Source organism: Camellia sinensis, unplaced genomic scaffold (assembly GCF_055761805.1).
Source record: "Camellia sinensis isolate YWXY unplaced genomic scaffold, ASM5576180v1 Unanchor6, whole genome shotgun sequence".
In the NCBI taxonomy this organism is placed as follows: Eukaryota; Viridiplantae; Streptophyta; class Magnoliopsida; order Ericales; family Theaceae; genus Camellia; species Camellia sinensis.
Window position 1 is genome coordinate 12,003,952 of NW_028129474.1, and position 23,003 is coordinate 12,026,954.

The window sequence follows — 23,003 nt, forward strand, 5'->3', positions numbered from 1 at the left end:
TATCTTGCTTCTTCTCTTTCTCTTTTCGATATATAGTCACCGGCGACTGGCGACCGACAACTACCATCGATTGGGATTCACCGGAAACCACTGACCGCTGACTCCTTACTTCACCCTCACCGACGGTAAAGAATATATGTTTTCGATGAAGAAGATAAGTAGATCTACTCAGTTCTGATGTTGGTTAGATCTAAACAAAAAATAGTTACCGGAATACAATCCTCTCTCTATATTCGCCTTTCTCCTTTGATTTCTTATTTTTTTCTACATTTTCTCTATTATACACTTTTCTTTTTCTGTTCTAATGGAGAAAATTTTCAAATTCTAAACAAGTTGTTTTCGAGTTTTAGTTATAGGCAGTGAAAACTGTAAAATTTTACAGTTTTAAATTTTTTTTGGTGCTGGAATGAATCATGGTTTAAAACTGTAAAATTTTGCAGTTTCATAACATTCTTTAGAACTGTAAAAATTTACAGTTTCATAATATGTTTTTCAGTTTGATTAATAAGGATAAATGCTTAATAGATTTTGGCTTTGAAACTGTAACATTTTACAGTTTCAAAACTTACTTTTCAGTTTGATCAATATTGGAGATTATTTGCTTAAACCTTACAAAAATTGAAAAATAGCATATGTTTTTTCCATTGTTGCTGTTTTTTGTCATTTCATTTTTTTTCCCTTTTAGTTTATCAATATTTAGCACATTTTGTTATGTTTTTTCGCTCTAATTTCTCCATTTATTTTTTTCCTGGCAATATTCTAGATATTTCGGTGAGTCTCCAGTGATGTTCTTAACGTCCAGTGAACATTCTGAACATTCCGGCGACTTCCATTAATGTTCTTAACACTCCGGTGAACTTCCGACGATACTTAGGTAACTTCCCATTGATACTTCGGCGACTTCCTGGTGATACTGAACATTTCGATAAGTCTCCGGTGACCATTTGACGGAAGTCCGACAGTAATAAGATGAAACAGTGTCTGTAAATTAAAAAAAAAAAAGATTTTTTGATAACAATTAAAAATGTATAGGACTAATTGGTGCAAGTGTTTTGTTTGAGAATTAGATGAGCCTTGAATTTTGTATAGGAGACTTATTAGTAAGTTTTCTTACTCTAAATAGGTGTATTTTTTAAAATTTTTGTAAGAAAATATATAAGGAAATAGAGAAAGTAATTAAAAAAATAAAAAGGGATGGTAATAGATGTTAATTGATATGATTTCATACTTAAAAAAGTACGATTTTTTTTTGGTTTACCCAAGCACCTCAGTGAAGTGAGCATGCACCGTCCTTTTTAAGGTCCAGATCCGACCTATAAAATCCGTATTCAGTGAAACCGAGCAGCGGTGGAACTTGAAATTGGAAGGGCGACACTCTCGTTTTTGAAAGCAGCAGCAGCAGCAGCAGCAGCAGCAGTAAGCGCGGCGGTGGCCATGTCGGAGCCAAGCGAGTATAGCCTCCGCAGCGGGCCGTACCTGGGCGAAATATCAGCCCTCTGTTTCCTTCACCTACCACCCCCTCATCTCTCTTCTACTCCTTACCTCCTTGCCGGTACACTTATCTCTCTCTCTCTCTCTCTCTCTCTCTCTCTCTCCTTGCCAGAAGCAATTTTACAATGTTGTTGACTCAACAGGGACCGGTTCTCAGCTTCTGCTCTATCAGTTGGAAACGGGAAAAATGGTTAAATCATTTCACGTGTTCCAAGGTATTCGAGTCCATGGAATTACGACTTGTAGCTCTATTAATGGCAATGGCAATGGCAATGGCCATGGCAAAGACAGATCCTTTTCTTCTCCAATTGACTTCAATATTGCTGTGTTTGGGGAAAGGAGGGTCAAACTGTTTACCTTATCCATTCAAATGGATTGCCAATTCCAAGATCAACCACAAGATTTTATTCATTTTCATTTGAATTTATTACATTTGTTACCCAAATTTAGTCATTGGGTTTTGGATGTTTGCTTCTTGAAGGTAATTAATTATTTCTAACTTTCTTTTCTATTCTAGTTACATTCTTGTTGCTAAATATCTTATGATTTTATCATTCTTTGCTCTTTTATTTTGCATGTGGATCGGTAGTAGGACCATGCAAGCTCTCCGCACCAAGAGAGTTGTTGTCTTGCTATTGGGTGTAGTGACAACTCTGTCTCTTTCTGGGATTATTTAAAACCGAAAGCAAATTTCCATGTCAGATGTCCAGGTTAGTCTTTCCAAGGTGTTATAAATCCAAGTTTATGATTGATTGCTCAATGATTTTGGACCATCATTAATTGTGCAAGTGGCAAAGTTCTGCTGCACCTTTTGATCCTAGATATCGAAAAATGTCTAGTATATGGAAATTAAAACATATTTCAATATTTTGGAATCATGATTAGTGTTTTAGATTGAGTACTACAAGTATCTGATTCCATTGATTGTTGGTAATACTTGTTTTGTTGATAGAAGTCGTATTATTGATTAAGCACAGCAGTGTTCATCCATTTGATTTTTATTTTTTTATTTTTTATTCATTTATAGATAGGTGCCTTTTGTATTCCATGCGGATTTGGGGTGAAAAGGTTGAAGCTCTTCGTATCGCATCTGGTACTATTTACAATGAGGTGGCTACTCTTTCCTTGTAGTGATATTTTCTCCAAATTATCACATGCTGTTTGTTTTCAGAATGACTTTGCTGTTGTGATCTACAAACCTTACCTTTATGCTGTGTGTGGTTGGAGGATTTGGTGGGAAGGGATTGGAAAGGGAAAGGGAAAGGGAAAGAGAAAGAGAAAGGGAAAAGATAGGTGAAATGCGAATAAAATATATCTAAATTTCATCTAATTTCACACACTTTTTCCCATTTAGGTGTGAATAAACTCACATTTCACCTACCTTTTTCCTTCTTTTTTCGAAATTTCTTCCCAAATCCTCTAACCAAACACGGCATTAATGTCTTGGTTATTCATCTGATTTAAAAGTTTTTTTTTTTTTTTTCCTTTACTGTTTTCTTTTTAACTGTGACTATGCTATAATCAATCTCTATTATTATGGTTGATTAAATTAAATATAAGGATGGTGATTGGACAGGTTAATTGATACCTCACTCTGTGCTCGCTCGGTCATGGCAGTGATGTTACGTCAATCATTCACTGTGATAGAGCTTACTTAGCAATTACCTAATGGCTATAATGTTTATGAACTGAAGGACCAGAGTATTAGTTATAAAGGAAAAGTAATTGTAGAATTGTAATTGTGTTTTTTAGGTAGCAAAAAGGATATTATGGGTTTGTTTTGGATATGTGAGGTTTCATTTTGCCCATGTTTCAATTGATACCCAATAAAACAAAACTACACATTGACTGGTCAGGTTTGGCATTGGTTTTTTAAACTATATAAGGTTCATCTATTTTTGAAAGAGACCTCCCTGATGTTGGACAGGACATTGAGAGTTTTAAAATCTGAAATGGTAGGTTTTCATGGGATTGTTCTGGATGCTGCAAACTGTATCCGTGGACAATTTTTTATTTATTTAAAAAAAATGGGGGTACTTGTGGGTTGTTTCAAGTGATCTAGGGTTAGAGAATTAGGATGGAAGGTTTAGACTTTGAAAATAGGATGTAAATATTGAAAGGAACAAATCCGGTTGGGCTGTTAAAGTGCAGCAAATTCAACAATGGAAGAAGGAGAAGAAGATAGTTTTAGGAGTCACTTCTAGAGGCCATAGGAATTGCACTTAGGATTTAATTGCATCACATAATTCAGAAAAAAGCTTGAAAAGCTTAATAAAATTCTTCAAAACTTATTCTTCATTGGATTAGATGTATTACATTGCTTGATATAGACCTTGGAGAGGAGACTTACTACTTCAATTAAGACTAGTATTTCTAAAAAAAAAAACTATAGTTTTGGCTTCTAAATCCTATTCAAGACCAAACATATCCTAATTCATAACTTGTCTATATGAGGACTCATCAGCAATCCCTGCAGCCATGTCCAAAAATTGTGCAAATTACCAAGATATTCAGGATTTATAAAACTAAATAAATAATATAGAAAATTAAATAGATTTATTCCTAGCTCAAGTAATAATAAAATAAGATTCTACTAAACCTAAAATCTTAATTACATTGTTGGTCTAATTGATCCCAATTTCCAAACTTAGTTACTTGTTTGTTTATTTATTTATTTTGTTTTTCCTCTTCTCATGGACTTCATTACTCCCTTTCCTTCCTTTATGTTGCTGTTGTGGTGGTTCAATGTTTCAACTGTTGGGGGAGTATTATATTTTTTCCGAATTATTTTTTTCTCTACGTCCATCTAGCAGTGTGCACCACCCCCACATTTACCTTGTGTCCATATTTACCTTGTCTCACTTGCCATGTCTCCACTTTCCGCTTGGTTTGGATGAAGGCGTTCCTTTGCTTGGCGTGGTTGGTGCCCCTGCCCCCTCACAAATCTGGACCATTGCCATTCAAAACGAGATTTGCAATAGTTGCTGTTGTAAAAGTGAGCACCAACATGATGGTTGGTTGAGAGCATTCTATGGTCACCCCTAGCATCTAATAAAAAGTGATTATTAACTGGTATAAATATTTTTTAACACTTAGGAAATGTACTTCATTCTCTGAATTTGGCCTGACTGTAACCTTATGCTGTTAATAACATTGAAATGTGTCATCACCATAGTTCTCTTGGATTTTTTCCCCATGGTAATTATCTTTGTAGAAAATAACTTCCATATCATGGCACGTAGTTAAGATATTTTCAGTTAGAGATGCTATGACATTGGTTTTCTATTTCAAAGATGAATTTTTTTTCCTTCTAGTTATATCTTTAAATTACATGAATTTTAAAAAAAAGTTGATTTGGCAGATTATTGTGTGGAAAGTGGTTCATAGCAACCATACTTCATCAAAAAGTCCAGTGAAAGACCATGTTAGTATGATCAGTTCTTTCGACAAAGGTCTCCAGTTTCATGATCAGCAATACGAATCTGTTCACATGTGCAGACTTGCTGGACATGAAGGTTCAATATTTCGCATTGCTTGGTTCTCTGATGGATCCAAACTAATATCTGTCTCTGATGATCGTAGGTGTGTAAGTTTCTTGACTTTTACTATTCTAGTTGTTGTTTCATGAACTCTGAGACTTTAGGGAAGATATTCTATATGATAATTTTGTTGTCTTTGTTTCTGCAGTGCTCGTCTCTGGACCGTTCATGCTGAAAGGAAAGAATTTGATAATTTCGCGGAGATTCTTGGCTCTCACTCAGTTGGTCCTGTTTTGTTTGGACACAGTGCTCGGGTTTGGGACTGCTGTATATTTGACTCTGTGAGCTCCAGAAAACAATTTTTTTATAGCTTCCATTTTTATTTTCTCATAAACATGATTATAAGTTGAATACAAACTACCAACACAAGTCCATACCCAGATGAAAATGTTTCTCATCGATGTTGTCTTGCTCCCTTCTTCTGAAAGGGTGCTATTTACTTATGAGGATTATGTCAATTATTAGTGTTCAGTCAGGTAATTTCAATGTTTGTTTTGCTATGTTTTTTTAATTGCTTGAGAATTATGCTGAATTTACTTTGATGATATTGTTGTGGTTGGTTAGGGTGTGCCTGAAATGCTTTTCCCATGGCTAATGGTTGGAATTTGGTTTCTTCCAAATATTTTGTAATGTCAGCAAATATAATATGAGGTGGTCAGAATGGGGAGGAATTTTGTTTGCAATGCTGAGCTAATGGTCAAAATTGAAAGTAGGGCTTGCTGCAAATGAAAGCAATTTAGTATATTTGTCCTCTGATTGGTTGGGGCACAATGCCAAACATTCACATTCGCCTTCGTATATTTTTTAGATAACACAAAAATAGATGAGACCCTCATTTGCAGATCTTCTGGTATCTCACTCGTAGAATACTTCAAATACCTCTTCATTTTACAATATGTTACACTCTTTTTAATATTCGAATCTTCAAATGGTCAATTGTTATTAAGTAGTTTTCCCCATTTTTTTTGGTGTCTGATTTCATCAATGGGAATATTGTTTCCATTGATCCAGAGATGGCTTCATGATTGCCAAGTAATTATAACTGAATATTGTGCCAATTCATGGTCACATAGCAGCATTTGGGTGTGAATACGATCAATGATATGAAGTGTTGTTCAACTTCTAATGTTATCATAATTCTTGTGATAATTTTTCCAATGACGAAGCTTTTAGACATTACAACAATGATGTTTTTCTAAACTGGATGGCTTATTATGCGGTAAAGTCAATTTGGCCCTTTTCAATTTGGCCTTGACCTATTAAGGATTTATATTTGACTACAACATGGGTTTCATGGAATTTAGTCATGCATTTCATATGTTTTCCCAAAGCTAAAGCTTCTCTCTCTGCTATTCTATATGTAAAGAAGTTGGTATATTTTCTGTCTTTTTAATGCGGATAGGAACTAACTTTCTTCTGCATGGGCCTTTACTCAGTTAATAGTCACTGCTGGCGAGGATTGTACATGTCGTGTGTGGGGACTGGATGGTAACCAGCTTAAGATGATAAGGGAGCACATGTAAGTTGTGAGTTTGCAATTGTGCATGTGTATTTTGATGTGCCATAGCTTAAAATGTAAGACCTTAAATTGCAAATATTTTAATATTCTACGATGTTGCAACTGAGCTTGCTAATACCACGGATCATGAGCCTACATAACCAGAATGCCCACACAGCACAGTTAGACCGAATGTCGTTGTGTAGTTATGATGCTGAGATAATGCCGAACCAGTTTAGGTTGTCGACTATTCACATGCCACATCATGGGTTTGTTCAACTCATCTGATGGCAATCCTAAGAAGTTTAACATCTTGTCAAGTTATTCTACAATTTGTCAGTACTATTCTTTGCCTTTTATTATTATTTGGAGTATGAAAGATGAATTCTGCTATGCAGTTTCTCTTTTCCATAAGCCTTTCATTCAGATGAAGCATTGTATCTGTTAAATGTTTTTCTATTGTCAGTGCCATGTGTGTATGGCCTCCCTCCTTTTAGAATTTTTAATTTAGAGTAAATGTTTTTGGTTGATGGCCTGGACATTCTATACCTTCACTCATTTGAACACCTAATTGGCGCTATTCTAGTGTTTTCTTCACTGTGCTCTTACCTTTTCCCCCCTCTTTCTTTGCTACATTGACATTTTCTTCTTGACTTCACTTGTTACATGGTAGAAAAGTCTTCTCATGTTTGAGAATTTTTTTATCATTAGGAATAAGGCCCAGACCAGACTACGTTAATAACCCTAGCTGAATTTGCTGATTAAGAATTTGTGTATCTTGGTGATCCGATCTGCACAACAGATGGCTTCTCGCATACATGTTTGGATTCCCATCCAAGGTTCTAGCTAGTAGCTCTCTGATGCTCAAAATGAGATTGTAATGGGGATCAAACGAGGAGGCAGAAGCAATTGGAGTCTATCAGTATGCAACTGAGTTGGCTTCCAGCTTGACTTTGCTGTGACCTTCTGGCAGACATTTCAATGTACGACACAAATCTGCAGACTGCAGTAGTATTTGTTGCCCAGCCTATATTATCGACAAAACCCACAATCCAATATGTTGTTTTACGGTGATTTCCCATTTGTCTGATTGGCTCTTAAAACCACAAGGACAGATCCATTCTTACAATCCGCCTCTATATTTGCTAACATGTTGCTGTTTTCATTAGACATCAATCTTAACATTGCCCGTATAATTTTTTTGTTACACTTACATTGCTTACTTTTATATAGTAGAATTTTTTTTTTTTTTATATATATATATATTTAAAAAAACTATTTGTTACTATGCAGTGGGAGGGGAATATGGCGATGCTTGTATGATCCAAACTCTTCACTTCTTGTTACCGCTGGGTTTGACTCATCAATAAAAGCACAGCTGCTGAATGCTTCTCTGTTCAAGAGCTCAGAGAGGCATGATGAGGAAGCAAAAGAACTCACTGATAGAACAAAGATCTTCACTGTTCGTATCCCACGTTCATCTGAGCATATTGGACTCATGAATAGGTAACCTCCTCCTTGCAAGTGTTGCTCTTAGCCAAAAAGAATAGAGGAAGAATAATGGTGTTTCTATATGTACTGGTAGTGGTGTTTGTTGGTAGCACAGTGAACCATAACTGTATTTTCTCAATATTATTTTTGATAATGAAGAAAATAGTGGATGGTGTGTGTAGAGGTTGTCCAAGAACATTCGTATGAATAGGTTGTTTAGACATCTCCAGTGTGAAACTGGTAGCCTATAAACCTTCAATATTATCTTGGGTTACCTCGCCTTCTTCCTTCCTCATTGCTATCATTTTAGTGAATCCTTATTTACGGGCTTTTCTTGTCCCTTCGGACATCTTGCAGCAAAAGTGAATATGTAAGGTGCTTGCATTTTGCACGTGAAGATGCCCTTTATGTTGCTACAAACAATGGTTACCTGTACCATGCTAAACTATCCAATATGGCGGATGTAAAATGGACTGAACTTCTAAGGGTCAGTGAAACAGTGCCAATTGTTTGTATGGACTTGTTGTCTAGAAGCTCATCCAACCTTACTAGCACTGTCGAAGATTGGGTTGCTGTTGGCGATGGTAAAGGGCACATGACAATTGTCAGCATTGTTGGTGATATTCATACTCCTAAAGTTGGCATCACTTTGACTTGGTCAGCTGGAGTAGAGAGACAACTCTTGGGAACATATTGGTGCAGATCACTGGGTAGTAGGTAAATGACCATTCCTTGTCTTTAAATAATAAAATTATGTTTAAGCTAGAAGTACATCTTAGTTGCCTGTAGGGTGATGGGATATATCATATAGATCCCATTATCTCCCTTGCTTGCTGCTAAATATCTTGAGTTTGATTATGAACTGATTGAAGCATCACTTATTTAATAGTTCTGTGTGCTGGTTTTGCTAAGGGCTCTAGAAATCATTTAAGTTATAATCATCAGACTGATTTTCTTAGCCAATATGTGGATGGAATTCAAATGGGAGGTTCCCATGTTTTACTAATGTTATTTGATAAATACCTTACTGTTCTTACTTCATTGTTAATCTGTAGAAGCTTGTAAAAGCTCATAAGTATCTGATGCTTTTTATCATGTAGATTCATCTTTACTTCTGATCCCAGAGGAACATTGAGATTATGGAGGTTAGGCAATCCTTTACAATCTGTTTCACACAGTTCGCCGAAAAGTTGTGACCCTTTGCTAATAGCAGAGTTTGTATCGTGCTTTGGAATACGGATAATGTGTTTGGACGCTTCATTTGAGGATGAGGTATTTGTTTTCCATTGTTTCTTCCTTATTCTGACTTATTGTAAATTAAGGTTGCTTGCTCTCTGTGGTTTTTAAGATGGTTCCTACTCGAATTGTCACAATAGATGACTTATGCAGAGTTTGGAGACTACGGTCACAACACATTATTCTAAAGCGACCTAATCAAATCTCACTTGAGACTAGCCAGCCTTCATTGGATACCTTCTACACAAAATTATTTATTGATTTTATATTTGATCTGTTCTCGTATATGATTACTTCTTCTCCCTGTATCTAGATTTCTTATCCAAGAATTTGAAACTACCCTAAAAATATTGGAGAAAATGAATTGAAAAAAGTACTTACTATAAAAATTAATTATGGTACACTTTGATATACTGTGAGATGAAAATTTCATTGTCACTGGAATTGATATTATATCATAATATATCAGTACAAGATCAATGTACCAACATAAAGAGAGTAAATTTATTTAATGGGCCTGATTTTGCTGTACCTTTTCTACTCTTTTTTGTTTTGTGTTTTTTGCTTCTTCTTACCTAACCTTGCTGATATTGTGTTATAGTTTTTGAGCGCAATGATGCAGGGTGGGACAGCCACCAAATATTAAGTGTAACAACCCTCATTTCAACTTAGTCATACTTGCATACAATTATGAATGATCTTGTTTTGATATGTGCATTTGCAAATCTTGTCTTGTTTTGCCCGAATGTTGCTTGCATACTTTGTTCTTGCCTGGTGTGTTGCCGAGGTCATCTTAAGTCTGGACACCTTGGAACCTTTCCACACTTAGAACTATCTTGGAACCCCATCGGTTGACCTCCATCTTTACCCCGGCATATTGGCCGAGATGTCACCATCTAGGCCGAGGTGCGCGTTGCCTAGGCCGAGATGTGCATCATCTAGGCCGAGATGTTAATATCTAGGAGTTCTAGATCCTTGATCCTTGCATTAGTGATTTTGTTCCTAGATTGGTATGACCTAGACCGAGGTGTGGCACATCTAGGCCAAGGTGTGGCACAACTTAGTCCAGTGTTGTCCTTCCAAGTCGATGTCCTTGCCCCTTGATTGCCGGAATCTTGTTGTTAGCCGATGTCGTTACTTGCCGGTGTGTTCTTGCCGTCTAGCTTGTTGAATACACTTTGTCTTGGTCTTGTCTAATCAATCAGTCACCTTTTTGAGTAGAGCCAACCAGCCGGTGCCACGCGTCCCGGCAGAGGGATTAAGTCAGTGATTGTTGTGAGAAACATATCATTTGTATCAAATCTTGCCTTTTAGAGAGAGAGAGACTCTAGGAAGAAGAAGGAGAAATTTGAGCAAGAGAGAGTGAACTTCCAAGCTTGATCGTTGGAGCTAGAATCGTTAGATTCGAGTTTTGAGGTTAGAATCTTAACCTACTCTTGCTCTTATTGATCATCAAACTGCATTGCACGATCAAACCTGTTCGGCACGTCATGCATTGATTTAAAGTTGGTTCTAGAAAGAGAAATTGGTTTTCATGTGTTCTTGAAGAAAAGCCTCGTTTGATCCGAAAGTTTGCACTAAGACTCATGTTTTTGTGTTTGTTTTGATAAGATCCTTGAGTATGGGTACCCAGGTCCATGTTTTTGAATTCATAGCATGGAATCTCAGCTTTCGTAATAGCAAGTTTTGATCTTTGCATTCATTTTCCTCATGATCATGTTCTTCATGCTCATGTTCTTCATGTTGTCAAGAGGGAAACCCAGATTTTCCCGACTTCGCTTTTGAATGTGGCCGTCGGGGCCACACCTCGGCAAGGAGGTGTGGGACCTCGGCCTAGACCTGGTAGTTGCCCGACATATTTTCCAGAAATAAGAAACGGTGTTTTGATTTGATTTGACTTAGTTTTTGAGGTATGCCGAAGTCATTTGCTTGCATGCAAGACTTGTTTTGAGAAGTGCATTCAATAGACCTTGCCATGTGTTTGTAGGACTTGGACTTGCCTTGACCCCGACGTTTGACGAACTAGGTGAGTGGTATTTTTAATAAAGCTATGTTATACGTTTTGATAAAGACTTTGCTTTGCTTTGTTCTGAAAGTATTTGTTAAGCATGAATAATTGTCCCTGTTTTGCATATCAAGTATGATCTTGTTTTGATGACCTTCTCGGAAAGTCCCTTGTGCTGGAGGACTTTAAACTTTCGCAGCACATCTCGTTTTGGAAGTCCCTTGTGCTGGAGGACTCTAAACTTTCGCAGCACATCTTGTCTTGAAAGTCCCTTGTGCTGGAGGACTCTAAACTTTCGCAGCACTCTCGTGTTAAAAGGCTACGGGCCTTTGTAACATAGGTCCCTTGTGCTAGAGGACTCTAAACTTTTGTAGCACCCTTGTTTGAGATGCCTCTCTTGCTTTGTCTTGTTTTGCCACTGACGGTTTACCGTGTGGATATGTTTGCCGGAATGTTATCATTTGTAATATGTGATGCTAGTAAGTATCCCTTGAAGCTTTGAAGATTTGTTAGATGGACGAGGTCCATCCCTTGTTATCTAAAGTTTTAACTTGTATTGTTTTAAAGGACTTCGGCTATTATTCATGCGAACCCCTTTATTATTTATACCATTCACTGAGTATCTAAGCTCACCCTCTCTCTATATATATATAGGTGATGAACAAGAAGGCGGTGACGCCTAGATGTGATTCTGGAGCTTATTTTGGATTTTGATTATGTCGGCTTACCCTGTATTTACGTCGGTAGTCTTGAAAATTATGCTTCTCGATTTGTAATACTTGTATGTTGCATACGTCGGCTTGAGAAGCCTTTTGATCAAGATGTGTGTTTTGTATGATTGTTATGTCGGCAAAGAGGATGTCGGCAACCTGGCAGACTGTGTTCCTTGACCTGTAGTTCGTACATTTTGTTTGTGTCGGCTTGTGAAGCCCTTTTGTTAATATGTAAGATGTAATTTGTACTTTGCTTCGTTTGTATTAAGTTGTAACTCATATGAAGATGGTTGCTATTTCATTTGACTTATGCACAGCTCTTATGGACTAATCTGATTGTATGTATCGCTTCCGTACTTGTGAGCCCCATATATTTATACTCTGTTGTGTGTGAATTTTGAAAGTTGGCCTTCGGTAATCTCGGATTACTGGCCATCACGGCACCAAACTACTAGGGGTGATTTGGGGTCGTGACATTAAGAGAACAAATTTCTTTGTTGAAAATCAATGTTAGATGATCAGAAAATAGGGTGTAAACAAGATCAATACACAGCCAAAGGGCTAGAGAAGAGAGAAAATAACTTTAATCTGCAGAATAGTTCACTAAAATCTGGATAAAAACTGATCACAACTCTTTTAGGACCCTTTTTATAAGTGAGAAATCCTAAAAACTTTAATACTAGCAATCAAAGCAATCTAATCTGAAGCATACATATTATCTTAAATAAAATGACAGAAAAAGACAAAAGAATTCCTTAACAGTAGTAGTTACTGTTGTCGGAATAGTACTGTTCAGCACTTCACATGATGTCTGCTCCTGCATCAAGCAAGAAGAGAAACAATGTTTTCTGAGATTCTCTGGGATGAGGGTCCTTTGGTCAAAGTTGTAACTTAGATGAGATTATAAATAGCAATACAGGGATGCAATGCATTAAATATGAAGTACGTTCTTCACATGATGTCTGGACATAGATTGTTTTTTCTAGCTTCGAGATTATAACTGGATTTTGAACATTGATGTTAAATTTATTTATTGCTTAATGAACTTGTAGTTATCTTTTCAGGTGCTGGTTTGTGGAGATCTCCGTGGTAATTTGGTGGTATTCCCTTTGTTAAAGGACCTGTTGTTGGGTACATCTGTTGCTGCATCAGAAGTGAAAATATCTACCTTAAATTATTTCAAAGGGGCACATGGGATATCTAGTGTGTGCAGCATTTCGATTGCTAGCTTCAGTTCCAGTCGAGTTGAAATACACTCGGTATGGCTAGAGTCCAACCTTTTTGTCTATGCAAAGATTTCAAATTTGATTTTTCTAGTTGCATTTTTATTTCCATTCTTCTTCATTTTGTGTCAAGGAGCAATGGAAAAGGCAGTTGCTAAAGTTAATTGCTCAAAATCTTCAAAAATAACATTTCGTTTCTTCTTCTTCTTCTTCTTCTTCTTCAAGGAGCAATTAAAAAGGCATTTTCTGTGATAAAGTGCTCAAAATCTAAATTATTTCCCATATATTAGATGGTTGCATGTGCTGTTCTGCAGAGTTCATGCATAAGTTATTTTTCTATTTCATTTTCTTCATAAGTGCATGTTGCTATTTGGAATATGACAGAGATCGACAAATTTTTCAAGTTTTATTTCACCTCAAATGGCTCTGATACCAATCACACTTTAACTAAACATTTAGGATCTAGAGTAGAGTACATAACCAATAACAACAATTTATAAACTGGTCAATTTAATTTTTCCCATGCATATGTAATTGAAACAACAGAACAAGTAATCACATGCTCGTGTGTTAGTTCTTCTACTATTTCATTTTTCTTCAGACTGGAGGAGATGGGTGCATATGCTATTTGGAACATGACAGAGATCAACAAAATTTGGAATTTCTAGGGATGAAACAAGTGAAAGAATTGAGTTTGGTTCGATGTGTCTTTGATGCCACCTCTTCTAATGATTTGACAAGTGGCAGCTATGCTGTAGGTTTTTCATCAACCAACTTTCTGATATGGAACTTGATGTCTGAGGCAAAGGTACTCTCTCTCTCTCTCTCTCACACACACACAGTTTCTTCCAAGTTTCTTTTATGTTACATTCCTAAATTTCATATTAGAGCAGGTTGTTCAAGTTCCATGTGGTGGATGGCGGCGTCCCTATGCTTATTATCTTGGTGATGTACCGGAGATAAAGAACTGCTTTGCATTTGTTAAGGTTTGCTCTTTTACCTATTTTGTTTTTTCCCTGAGAGAATTTGAAAAATAAACCATAAATGCTCCAATATGTTCTGTCTGTTATAACATATCATGCATGTGCTGAGGCTGGGACAGTTACAGATGGTCCTACTGTTGGATGATTAACCATTATCTTGCTAGCTTTTTATTCAAGGACGATGAAGATCATGGAAAGAAGAAAAAGAGCAAATTTGAAATTTCATATGAAGCACATTTAGGACATCAAGAATTAAAGATTTGGAATAATTTTGAGGCTTCATGTCATTATAGAGGTTTTAGTAATTAAGGATATAATGGTAATTCCAATAATTGTTGGGCATGGGTTGTAAGGGTCACTCATGGGGTTTTTTTTGGATCAAGTTATTAAATGGGTCATTAATTTATTTGAGGTTTATTATGTCAAATAATTTTAGTAGTCAAAAGTCTAAATTTTCTATTTTGATATTGAAATAGAATTAGAAGTCATTAAAGTTTCCTATTATGATTGAAGTAGAATTGGAAGTCATAGTTGGTCTAGAATATTAATAGTTGCTAAATATTTTTAGTTTCTAAATTTAAATTATAGTCCTTACAGAATTAGGGGAGTCTTTAGCCTATAAATATATGTTTAACTCAATGATTGAGGAGAATAGTTAATATTATGCAACTTTGATATTGTGTTTGTGTGATTGGCCTATCCCTTGTGAGGGTGAAGCATCTCTCTCTCTCTCTCTCTCTCTCTCTCTAGCAAGGTTACTGTTCACTTCACTAAAGAAAGCATGAAAGATCGTCATGATCAATGTTCTAAAGCCAAGGAAGCCAAAGAAAATGATGTGAATGTAACTGAACTTTTTGCTCTTCACAAGAAAAATGTTCACATTGAGTTTATTATTCCTAATAAATTTGATGTGGTCAATGGAGTGATGTCAATATTGAACTTTTTGATTTTCTCATCATTCATTCAAAACAATTAATTTGAATGGTTGCAAGTGCAAGATTTCATAATCCTTATACTTCAACATTATAGAACTCGAGGTCGAGTTTTTTTGAATGCAGGGGAGAATGATGAAGATCATGGAAAGAAGAAAAAAAGCAAATTTGAAATTTTTCATGAGGCACATTTAGGACATCAAGAATTAAATATTTGGAATAATTTTGAGTCTTCATGTCATTAGTAGGTTTTAGTAATTAAGGGTATAATAGTAATTTTAATAATTGTTGGACATGGGTTGTAAGGGTCACCCATGGGTTTTATTTTGAATCCAGTTATTAAATAGGTCATTATGTATGAGTTTTATTGTGTCTAAAATAATTTTAGTGGTCAAAAATCCAAATTTCCTATTTTGATATTAAAATAGAATTAGAAGTCATTAAAGTTTCCTATTATGATTGAAGTAGAATTGGAAATCATAGTTAATCTAAAATGTTAGTAGTTGCTAAACATTTTTAGTTTCTAAATTTGAATTATAGTCCTTATAGAATTAGGAAAGTCTTTAGTTTATAAATATATGTGTCACTCAATAATTGAGGAGAAGAGTTAATATTATGAAAATTTGATTTTGTGTTTGTGTGATTGGCTTATTTCTTGTGATGGTGAAACACATCTCTCTCTAGCAAGGTTACTGTTCACCTCACTGTTCACAGTGCATAGAACAGCCACCTGACAGCCCTTGAACACTCGTGTTGTCATTCCCAAAATCCTATCCCTTTGCAAACCCACTCCTATTTTTTTAAATACTTTTGCAGTCACAAAATCCCACCAAATCCAGCCCTATAAGTCTATTGTTGCTGCTGCCAGTATACTTAAATTGGGCTCACTAGTAGGAAAGTAATCCCTACTCGTCCTACATCAAAGGATCATACAGCTATGTCCGATAAGGGCCTAGTAGGATCCCATAGGGATGTTGAACTGGAACTGCCCTTTCTTGAGTTCTTGACTGGAGTCAAGGGTTTGGTGAACCAGGACAGTTTCAATCTGATATTGAGATAGATAGGATCCTTTGGCGGGCCATTATTCTGTATTCTGAATCAGATTTCCTGGCAGTCCTACAGTGTATCAATTGGGCTTTTTTTTTTCTCAGCTTTCCTTTTATCCTGTCTTTTATTTTCCAAATGATCAGAAATTTGCCATCGTTTATTGCTTTCAAAGACAGCATTATGTGCTTAATTAAGATATATATTGCCCACTATTATGTGCTATTATGTTGTGTGTATGTGCATGCGCATGTATATTTTGCTATTTATGTACTGTTCAATAAATTTTTCTTCTTTTTTTGTAGTAGTACAACATCACAAAGAAAAGAGGACCAGAGCTTCATTTTAAACCATGTTGCATACTTGTTAAAGGAGGCTTTCTCAGAAATAACATGTTAAATCTCTAGCTATAATGTTGTACTTGTTTTATCTCCATTTACCTGTAAGATACCTGATGTGCGTCCGTCAAAATAGGCAGGAGTTGTTTTGAGCTACTGATCAACAACCTTGAGTCGTCATGTTAATCATAAAATTTATTGTTACACTGTCCCTGTCCCATACTTTTTCAGTTCCATTTTGCGTTAGTAATTGCTTTCTTTCTTTATAGGATGAGGTCATTTATATTCATAGTTTCTGGGTTCTAGACAGTGTGAGGAAGATATATCCACAGAATCTGCATTTGCAATTTCATGGGAGAGAGATGCATTCCATTTGCTTTATTCCTGAAGATTCACAGTTTAGTTCAAAGCAAGTTACCCTTTCTAACTCCTGTTGGATTGCAACTGGTTGTGAAGATGGAACTGTGAGATTGACTAGGTATGTAATTTGTAGAAATCAGATGGACAATTTTTTTTTTCTTGTTTTACTTTATATTCAGCTTGGTCTAAAACTGGGGACTAAGGCCTCGTTTGGGATGCTATCTTTTTAGCCAATTAGCCAAAAAGTTACTAAATTAGCCAATTAGCCAATTAGTCATACCAAAAAGTCAACAATTACGGCTTCTCTCTACTTTTTGCACAGCTTTTCGTAATTAGTCAAAAAGTCATCCCAAACATACAAGTTTTTTTTACCTACCTTTTTAGCCAATTAGCCAAAAAGTTACTAAATTAGTCTGTTCCCAAACGAGGCCTAAGAGCCTCAGTCCGATGGTATGTTTACAGCATTGATATGCTTGATGAGTACCCAACCCCTCAAAGCTGGAAAAAATTGACATTATCATTTTATTATTGTCATCATTATTATTTCAAGAATGAATTGCACTAACGGTGCCTATAGTTTGAGGCTTCTGTCATTTTGGTTTCTAACTTTTCAATTATAATACATTTGACCCTTAATTTTGAATCTTGTTTCAAATAAGGACAATTAAAAATTCATTGTTCAATTTCAATGGCAAAGTAGTCAATTTGATAAAATATAAACTAGTTTGACAAAAATAAATATCAAAAAATTATTTTTTAATTTTTAAAAATTATTTATACCCACCAAAGATGAAATTATATCAAATTGATAAATCTTTTACATATTTATTTATTTATTTTTAACAAATTAATTTTTAATATATGTTTGGATGATGATCATGTAATGGGTGGTTATTTTTATTTTCTTTAAATTAGTTTCTATTTTTTCAAAATTCAAATATGGCGACAATTTTGATATTATTATTAAACCAATCCATTAAATGAAAAAATCCAAAACTAAAAAAATTTCATATGTTCAATATATCGATTATACATTAAAAGTCTAATAACCATCATTACATGATAATCATCCAAAAATATCTATTAACAACAAATACAACCATCTATTACATAATAACCATAAAAAAAGCATCAAATAAACAACCAACCATTACATGATCATCATCCAAACACATAATAAAGATTTAATTTGATAAAAATAAATAAATAAATGTGTAAAAGATTTATCAATTTTACATAATTATCTTTGGTGGGTAGAAATAATTTTTAAAAATTCAAAAATATTTTTTTGACATTTATCTTTGTCAAATTAGTTTATATTTGATCAAATTGACGATTTTGCCCTTGAAATTGAGCAATGTTATCTTCAATTGTCCTTATTTGAAACATGATTCAAAATTCAGGGTTAAATGTGTCACAATTTAAAAGTCAAGGAACAAAGTGACACGAGCCCCAAATTATAGGGACTGTTAGTGTAATTCGCCCTTATTTCAATGTATATGGCAGTTGCCATGATGGTGGCTAATAGAGTGATAATGATGCAGGTATGATCCAAGTGTTGAGGAGTGGTCTGCATCAAGTCTTCTTGGGGAACATGTTGGAGGATCAGCAGTGAGATCTATATGTTTTGTTTCAAAGATACATAAACTTGCAGCAGATGTGACCAACATGCCTTATGGGATAAATAGACTAAATGCTGACTTGGGGGATAGAGAGAATCCTTGCTTACTAATTTCAGTTGGTGCAAAGCGAGTTCTCACTTGTTGGAAACAAAAGAATAGAGTAACAAAATTCAAGGAAGAAGCTAGTATGACTAAACCACGTGATGCAACTGGAAGTGGCTTTAAGCCATCATCACGAATGTTCTCACCAATGTCGTTCCAGTGGCTTTCCACTGACATGCCAAACAAGTATTATAGCACCTGTGAAATAAGAGAGAACACTGAGAAAGTAGGAACAGCTGAAAATGTTGTGGGTTCTGATGCAGCATATGCATCACCTTTTCCAGAAGCCAGGAAGATAGAATCAAAAATCTACCTTGGAGATAAATATGAAAATGACTGGAGATACCTGGCTGTTACTGCTTTTCTCGTTGAGGTTACTTATTCCAGGTGGAGTTGATAACAATAACCTGTCATGCTTACTATACTTTTTAGTCTAAATTATCTAATTCCAACATTGATGACATTGTCTCATTATTGCCACCCTTTCAGGTTAACTGTCTGTTTCATTATTGTTGCTTGTTCAGATGCCACACTTGCATTACGAGCTCTCTTATTACCCTATAGGCTTTGGTATGCCTAAAGCCACCTTCATTTGGTTTACGTGATGGTTTGCCATCAACTAATTCAATTTTAACCTTTACCCTTACCTGGTATTATTTGCTATTTCTTTTCATGCCTCATTTCAGGTTTGATGTTGCATTATTGGTTCCCCTACCATCACCCGTTTTGGCATTGCAGCATATCATTATTCCTATGGGTTTGCCTTCTGAAGGTTGGATTGCTGTTTGTCTCTTCTTTCGATCAACAACTTAATCTAATTATTGTAGAAATCTCAAGTCTGAAGTTTCTTCTGAATGTTTTTAGAGTTTGGAAATTACTGTACTTAACAAACATGCCTCCTGATGTAGAGAAGAAGGAAAAGATAAGAGAGGAGAAGAAGGAAGAAGAGGGTAAGAGAGCACAGGATAAATCAATCAAATCTGAATTCTATTCATGTTTGGGAGACCAAATGTGGTTTTACGACAATATTACCTATTTACAGGTTTAAGAAAACTCTAATAATTCATAGAAGAGGAATGCTATACAGAATTTAATTTCTTACCTTATTTTCTCACTCCTAGATAAAAACAGTGGGGGCCACGTTAATAAATGCACATGAGACCCATTCACTTGTGTCTAAGAGTGAGAACAAGAGGTAAGAAATTGATCAAATGTTGCATTTTTCTTCATAGAAATCTTGTAGAACTCTTCATCCCCAATATAGATATTAAATAAATCTAAAATCCTATCACCGAAGCCACTAAAAAGTCTTAAAAGAAAGAAAAAGACGACATTATCTAAAAAGACTCTTAATTATGCTGATCACTTAAAACTTTTGATCAATTTATTATCTTGTTGTGAGCATCACATGAACTTGAATACATCAATCTCCCTTTGTTGGAGAAAACTCGACCTTGAATTTTGTTGATCTTCAACATTGAGAAGGTTTTTAGTTGAATGATTGTTCTCTATGATACTTAACTGATACAACTTGACCTTCATGTAGATTTCTTTGAACACGTGATGGTAAGAATATGATGGTTTGTGTTTTATTATTTTATTTTAAAGAAAGTATTATAAGACATGTCACATGGACTTGAGTATGAGTATCAAGTGTGGGTGCATGTCCAAGCATTAGATGTTCATAAACCTGAAACTTAGGATATTGTGATATGCATCCAAAAGATATATTCATACAGGGCATATTGTTTAATATCCTTAGATAAAGATGTAAATTAAATATACTTGAAATTAAATAGAATTTAGGAAAAATATGGAATTTTATCTTCTTTCTGTATGAGAGGCTAGAAATATTTCTTTACTAGCAAATACAAATTTCTTCTTCATCAAACATTGTAAAAAATTAGAGAATTCTAGTATCTTCATTGGATACGGGTGTTGGACACATATACCACACTGTTATCCTTGTTATATCCCATGGGCATGGGTACTTTTGGAGGAAATAGAAGTGTCCATGTAACACACGTTATAAAGATAGAGTTGAAAAAAATCAAAGAGAGCTGAATAATGAGATACGATAGGAAAAGAATATAAAGAAGAGAGGAGATAGCATGAAGTTAAAAAAGAGACGAGAGAGAGAATATAGACGTTAATACCCTTTGAAAGAGGAAGAGTAAACAATTATTCAACTCATATTTCTTTTATTTTCTTGCATGTTATTGTTAATGATTATTCAAAAACTTGATGCACAGATAATGTTCAGACTGGAAGCGTGTATCTTTTAATTAGTGGATCTACTGATGGGAGTATTACCTTTTGGGATTTGACTGAAAGTGTTGAAAATTTTATCCGGTCAGTGTCAGATTTTCATATAGAAAAGTCTATTGATTGTCAGAAAAGGCCACGCACGGGAAGAGGAAGTCAAGGTGGGCGATGGTGGAAAGCATTGGGCAGTGGCATCTCTACTAAAAACCGAGGTGATAATTCAGTCACGGCAAGAACCATTGAGGGAACTGGCAAAAATATGCTAAATACTGTTGGTTGTGGAACCCCATCAAAGTGTACTAATTCTGAAAGAGGTGCAACAGCTTGCAGTCAGCCTATCTATACTCCTTCCATAGAAGAAGAGAAGTTGGCTGATTCATCGTTGGAATTATGTAGAATATGGCCCTTGAAAATTTTGAATAACATTCACCAATCTGGGGTCAATTGTCTCCACATTTCTAGTATCCAGAATAACAGAGGTTCCAACTTTGCCTATATGTACTATGCTTTAAGTGGGGGTGATGATCAAGCACTTCACTGTCTTGGGTTTGATTTGCAAATTCTACCGTCAAACCAGTACTCCGAGAACCAGGATCATGACATTGGTCATGGTGTTAGTGAATCTATGAATAACTTCATTCACCATGGTCAGAACCAAAACTACAGTATCAGATTTTTCTATCATGACAAAGTTGCATCAGCTCACAGCTCTTCTGTAAAAGGTACAATATTGAATGCTTTACAATTACTTGTCTACCATTATCCATGTCCATTCTTTTTGGAAAATTAGGACAACACCAAAGGTGGTTGCTGTTTTTGTTTTACAATTTTTTTTAAAAAAATATTTCGTTCTACACTAGATACGAAGCTTCTATGTTGTGCACTTATGAAGAGCCTTTCTCTTCCATTTTTTCCTTGTATAATATCATCTTGTTAAAGATTTTCCTGAGTTTTGCGTTAGGATCTCGAAATGTTTAAATAATATGTAGTGCTCATGACATGTAAAATGCCCTTGGGTCTGTGCCACATACTGGCAACAATTCAAGGACAAGGACAGGCCTGAACCTTTTTTTAGTGCTTTCGAGCAAGTTCTGTTATGGAGAAATTCTTGAAAACATTTGATCTGAATGATGAAATGAAATTTGGTTTCATTTTGTGAAGGAATCTGGACAGACGGGTGTTGGGTGTTCTCTACTGGTCTTGATCAGCGGATAAGGTGTTGGCTCCTTGACGAGCATGGAAAACTAAAAGAGTATGCTTGTTTAATCATTAGTGTGCCAGAGCCAGAAGCATTGGATGCTAGAACCTGGGGCAAGTAAGAATATTATTCATTATTCAGCTTGCACTCCTGGCAATCCTTTTCCAATAGCATTTCACAATTATGATCCTTGTAATTTACATTGTTTTTCTTATTCTGGTTCTCTTTATGTCTTTTATCCAGAGACTCTTATCAGATCATAGTTGCTGGCAGAGGGATGCAAATGGTTGAGTTCTCCACCTCCTGTGGCATGGATAATGGAGACTGAGTCCATGGGCGGAGTTATGCATGAAGTAGACTGAAACTTCGAATTTTTTTTTTTAGAATTATGAGCGTTTTTTGAAAGGTTTTCATAAATACACCATTATAGTAGTTCAGAAAAATATATTTATCGACAAAAAAAAAATGTTTTAAAAAAGTAATTAATTCTATGTTTGTCATAATTTTATGAGTAATGCTATGGACTTCAAAAGTTCTATTAAAATTTATACCAAATGTTTCACATGGGTGTGAGACCCATACCATGTGAGTCTCACACCCATGTAAGACATTTGATAGAACTTTTGGGATTTCTAGCATTTTTGTAATTTTATACCACTTTTTGTTTAGCACTCATTACTATTAATGGTTGAATACAGTGCCGGCTTAAGCATTAAGGCAGGTAAAGCATGTGCTTTAGGACTCAAAATTGTGCGAAAACCCCAAAATTTTGGGAATATTCTCGAAGGCCAAGAAACCTGACGCCTTCTTGGATGAAGGATTCTAAGGATAACTTTAGGTGTTTACAAGAAACCTCCAGGCTAGAGTGAATCTCTTGTAAACGAGAGTGGATTATTTAGGATATCAATAGTGAATCTCTTCTATTCAGGGCCACCCAAAGTTGGACATTTCGTATTGAGTCGT

At 35.4% G+C, this 23,003-nt stretch overlaps 1 protein-coding gene across 5 annotated transcripts; it reads left to right on the plus strand.

Moving 5' to 3' along the window:
• The first annotated feature begins 1,251 nt into the window (after nucleotides 1–1,251).
• LOC114262445 (Transducin family protein / WD-40 repeat family protein) lies at nucleotides 1,252–22,543 on the plus strand. 5 transcript variants are annotated; one of them, XM_082912869.1, is made up of 21 exons: nucleotides 1,257–1,552; nucleotides 1,635–1,972; nucleotides 2,084–2,201; nucleotides 2,519–2,601; nucleotides 4,853–5,073; nucleotides 5,179–5,311; nucleotides 6,467–6,549; nucleotides 7,822–8,034; nucleotides 8,377–8,736; nucleotides 9,120–9,291; nucleotides 13,026–13,232; nucleotides 13,798–14,004; nucleotides 14,090–14,182; nucleotides 16,763–16,971; nucleotides 18,398–18,964; nucleotides 19,067–19,147; nucleotides 19,264–19,349; nucleotides 19,486–19,527; nucleotides 20,830–21,564; nucleotides 22,004–22,157; nucleotides 22,284–22,543. In XM_082912869.1, exons 1-21 carry the CDS (start codon nucleotides 1,435–1,437, stop codon nucleotides 22,366–22,368), a joined length of 4,305 nt encoding a protein of 1,434 aa, XP_082768995.1. In that variant the 5' UTR covers nucleotides 1,257–1,434; the 3' UTR covers nucleotides 22,369–22,543. The 5 variants fall into 5 exon arrangements, with proteins under 5 accessions (XP_082768998.1, XP_082768995.1, XP_082768996.1 ...); XM_082912870.1 differs by having other exon boundaries at nucleotides 13,038–13,232; XM_082912872.1 differs by lacking the exon at nucleotides 19,486–19,527 and having other exon boundaries at nucleotides 1,252–1,552; nucleotides 13,038–13,232.
• Nucleotides 22,544–23,003: the final 460 nt, after the last annotated feature.

What these genes read in the sequence shown, in the direction of transcription:
- LOC114262445 (XM_082912869.1), top strand. Translation starts at nt 1,435, where the DNA reads ATGTCGGAGCCAAGCGAGTATAGCCTCCGCAGCGGGCCGTACCTGGGC. An exon ending in TACTCCTTACCTCCTTGCCG is followed by an intron (nt 1,553 to 1,634) that starts GTACACTTATCT and finishes TTGACTCAACAG; the next exon opens with GGACCGGTTCTCAGCTTCTG. An exon ending in TGGATGTTTGCTTCTTGAAG is followed by an intron (nt 1,973 to 2,083) that starts GTAATTAATTAT and finishes GATCGGTAGTAG; the next exon opens with GACCATGCAAGCTCTCCGCA.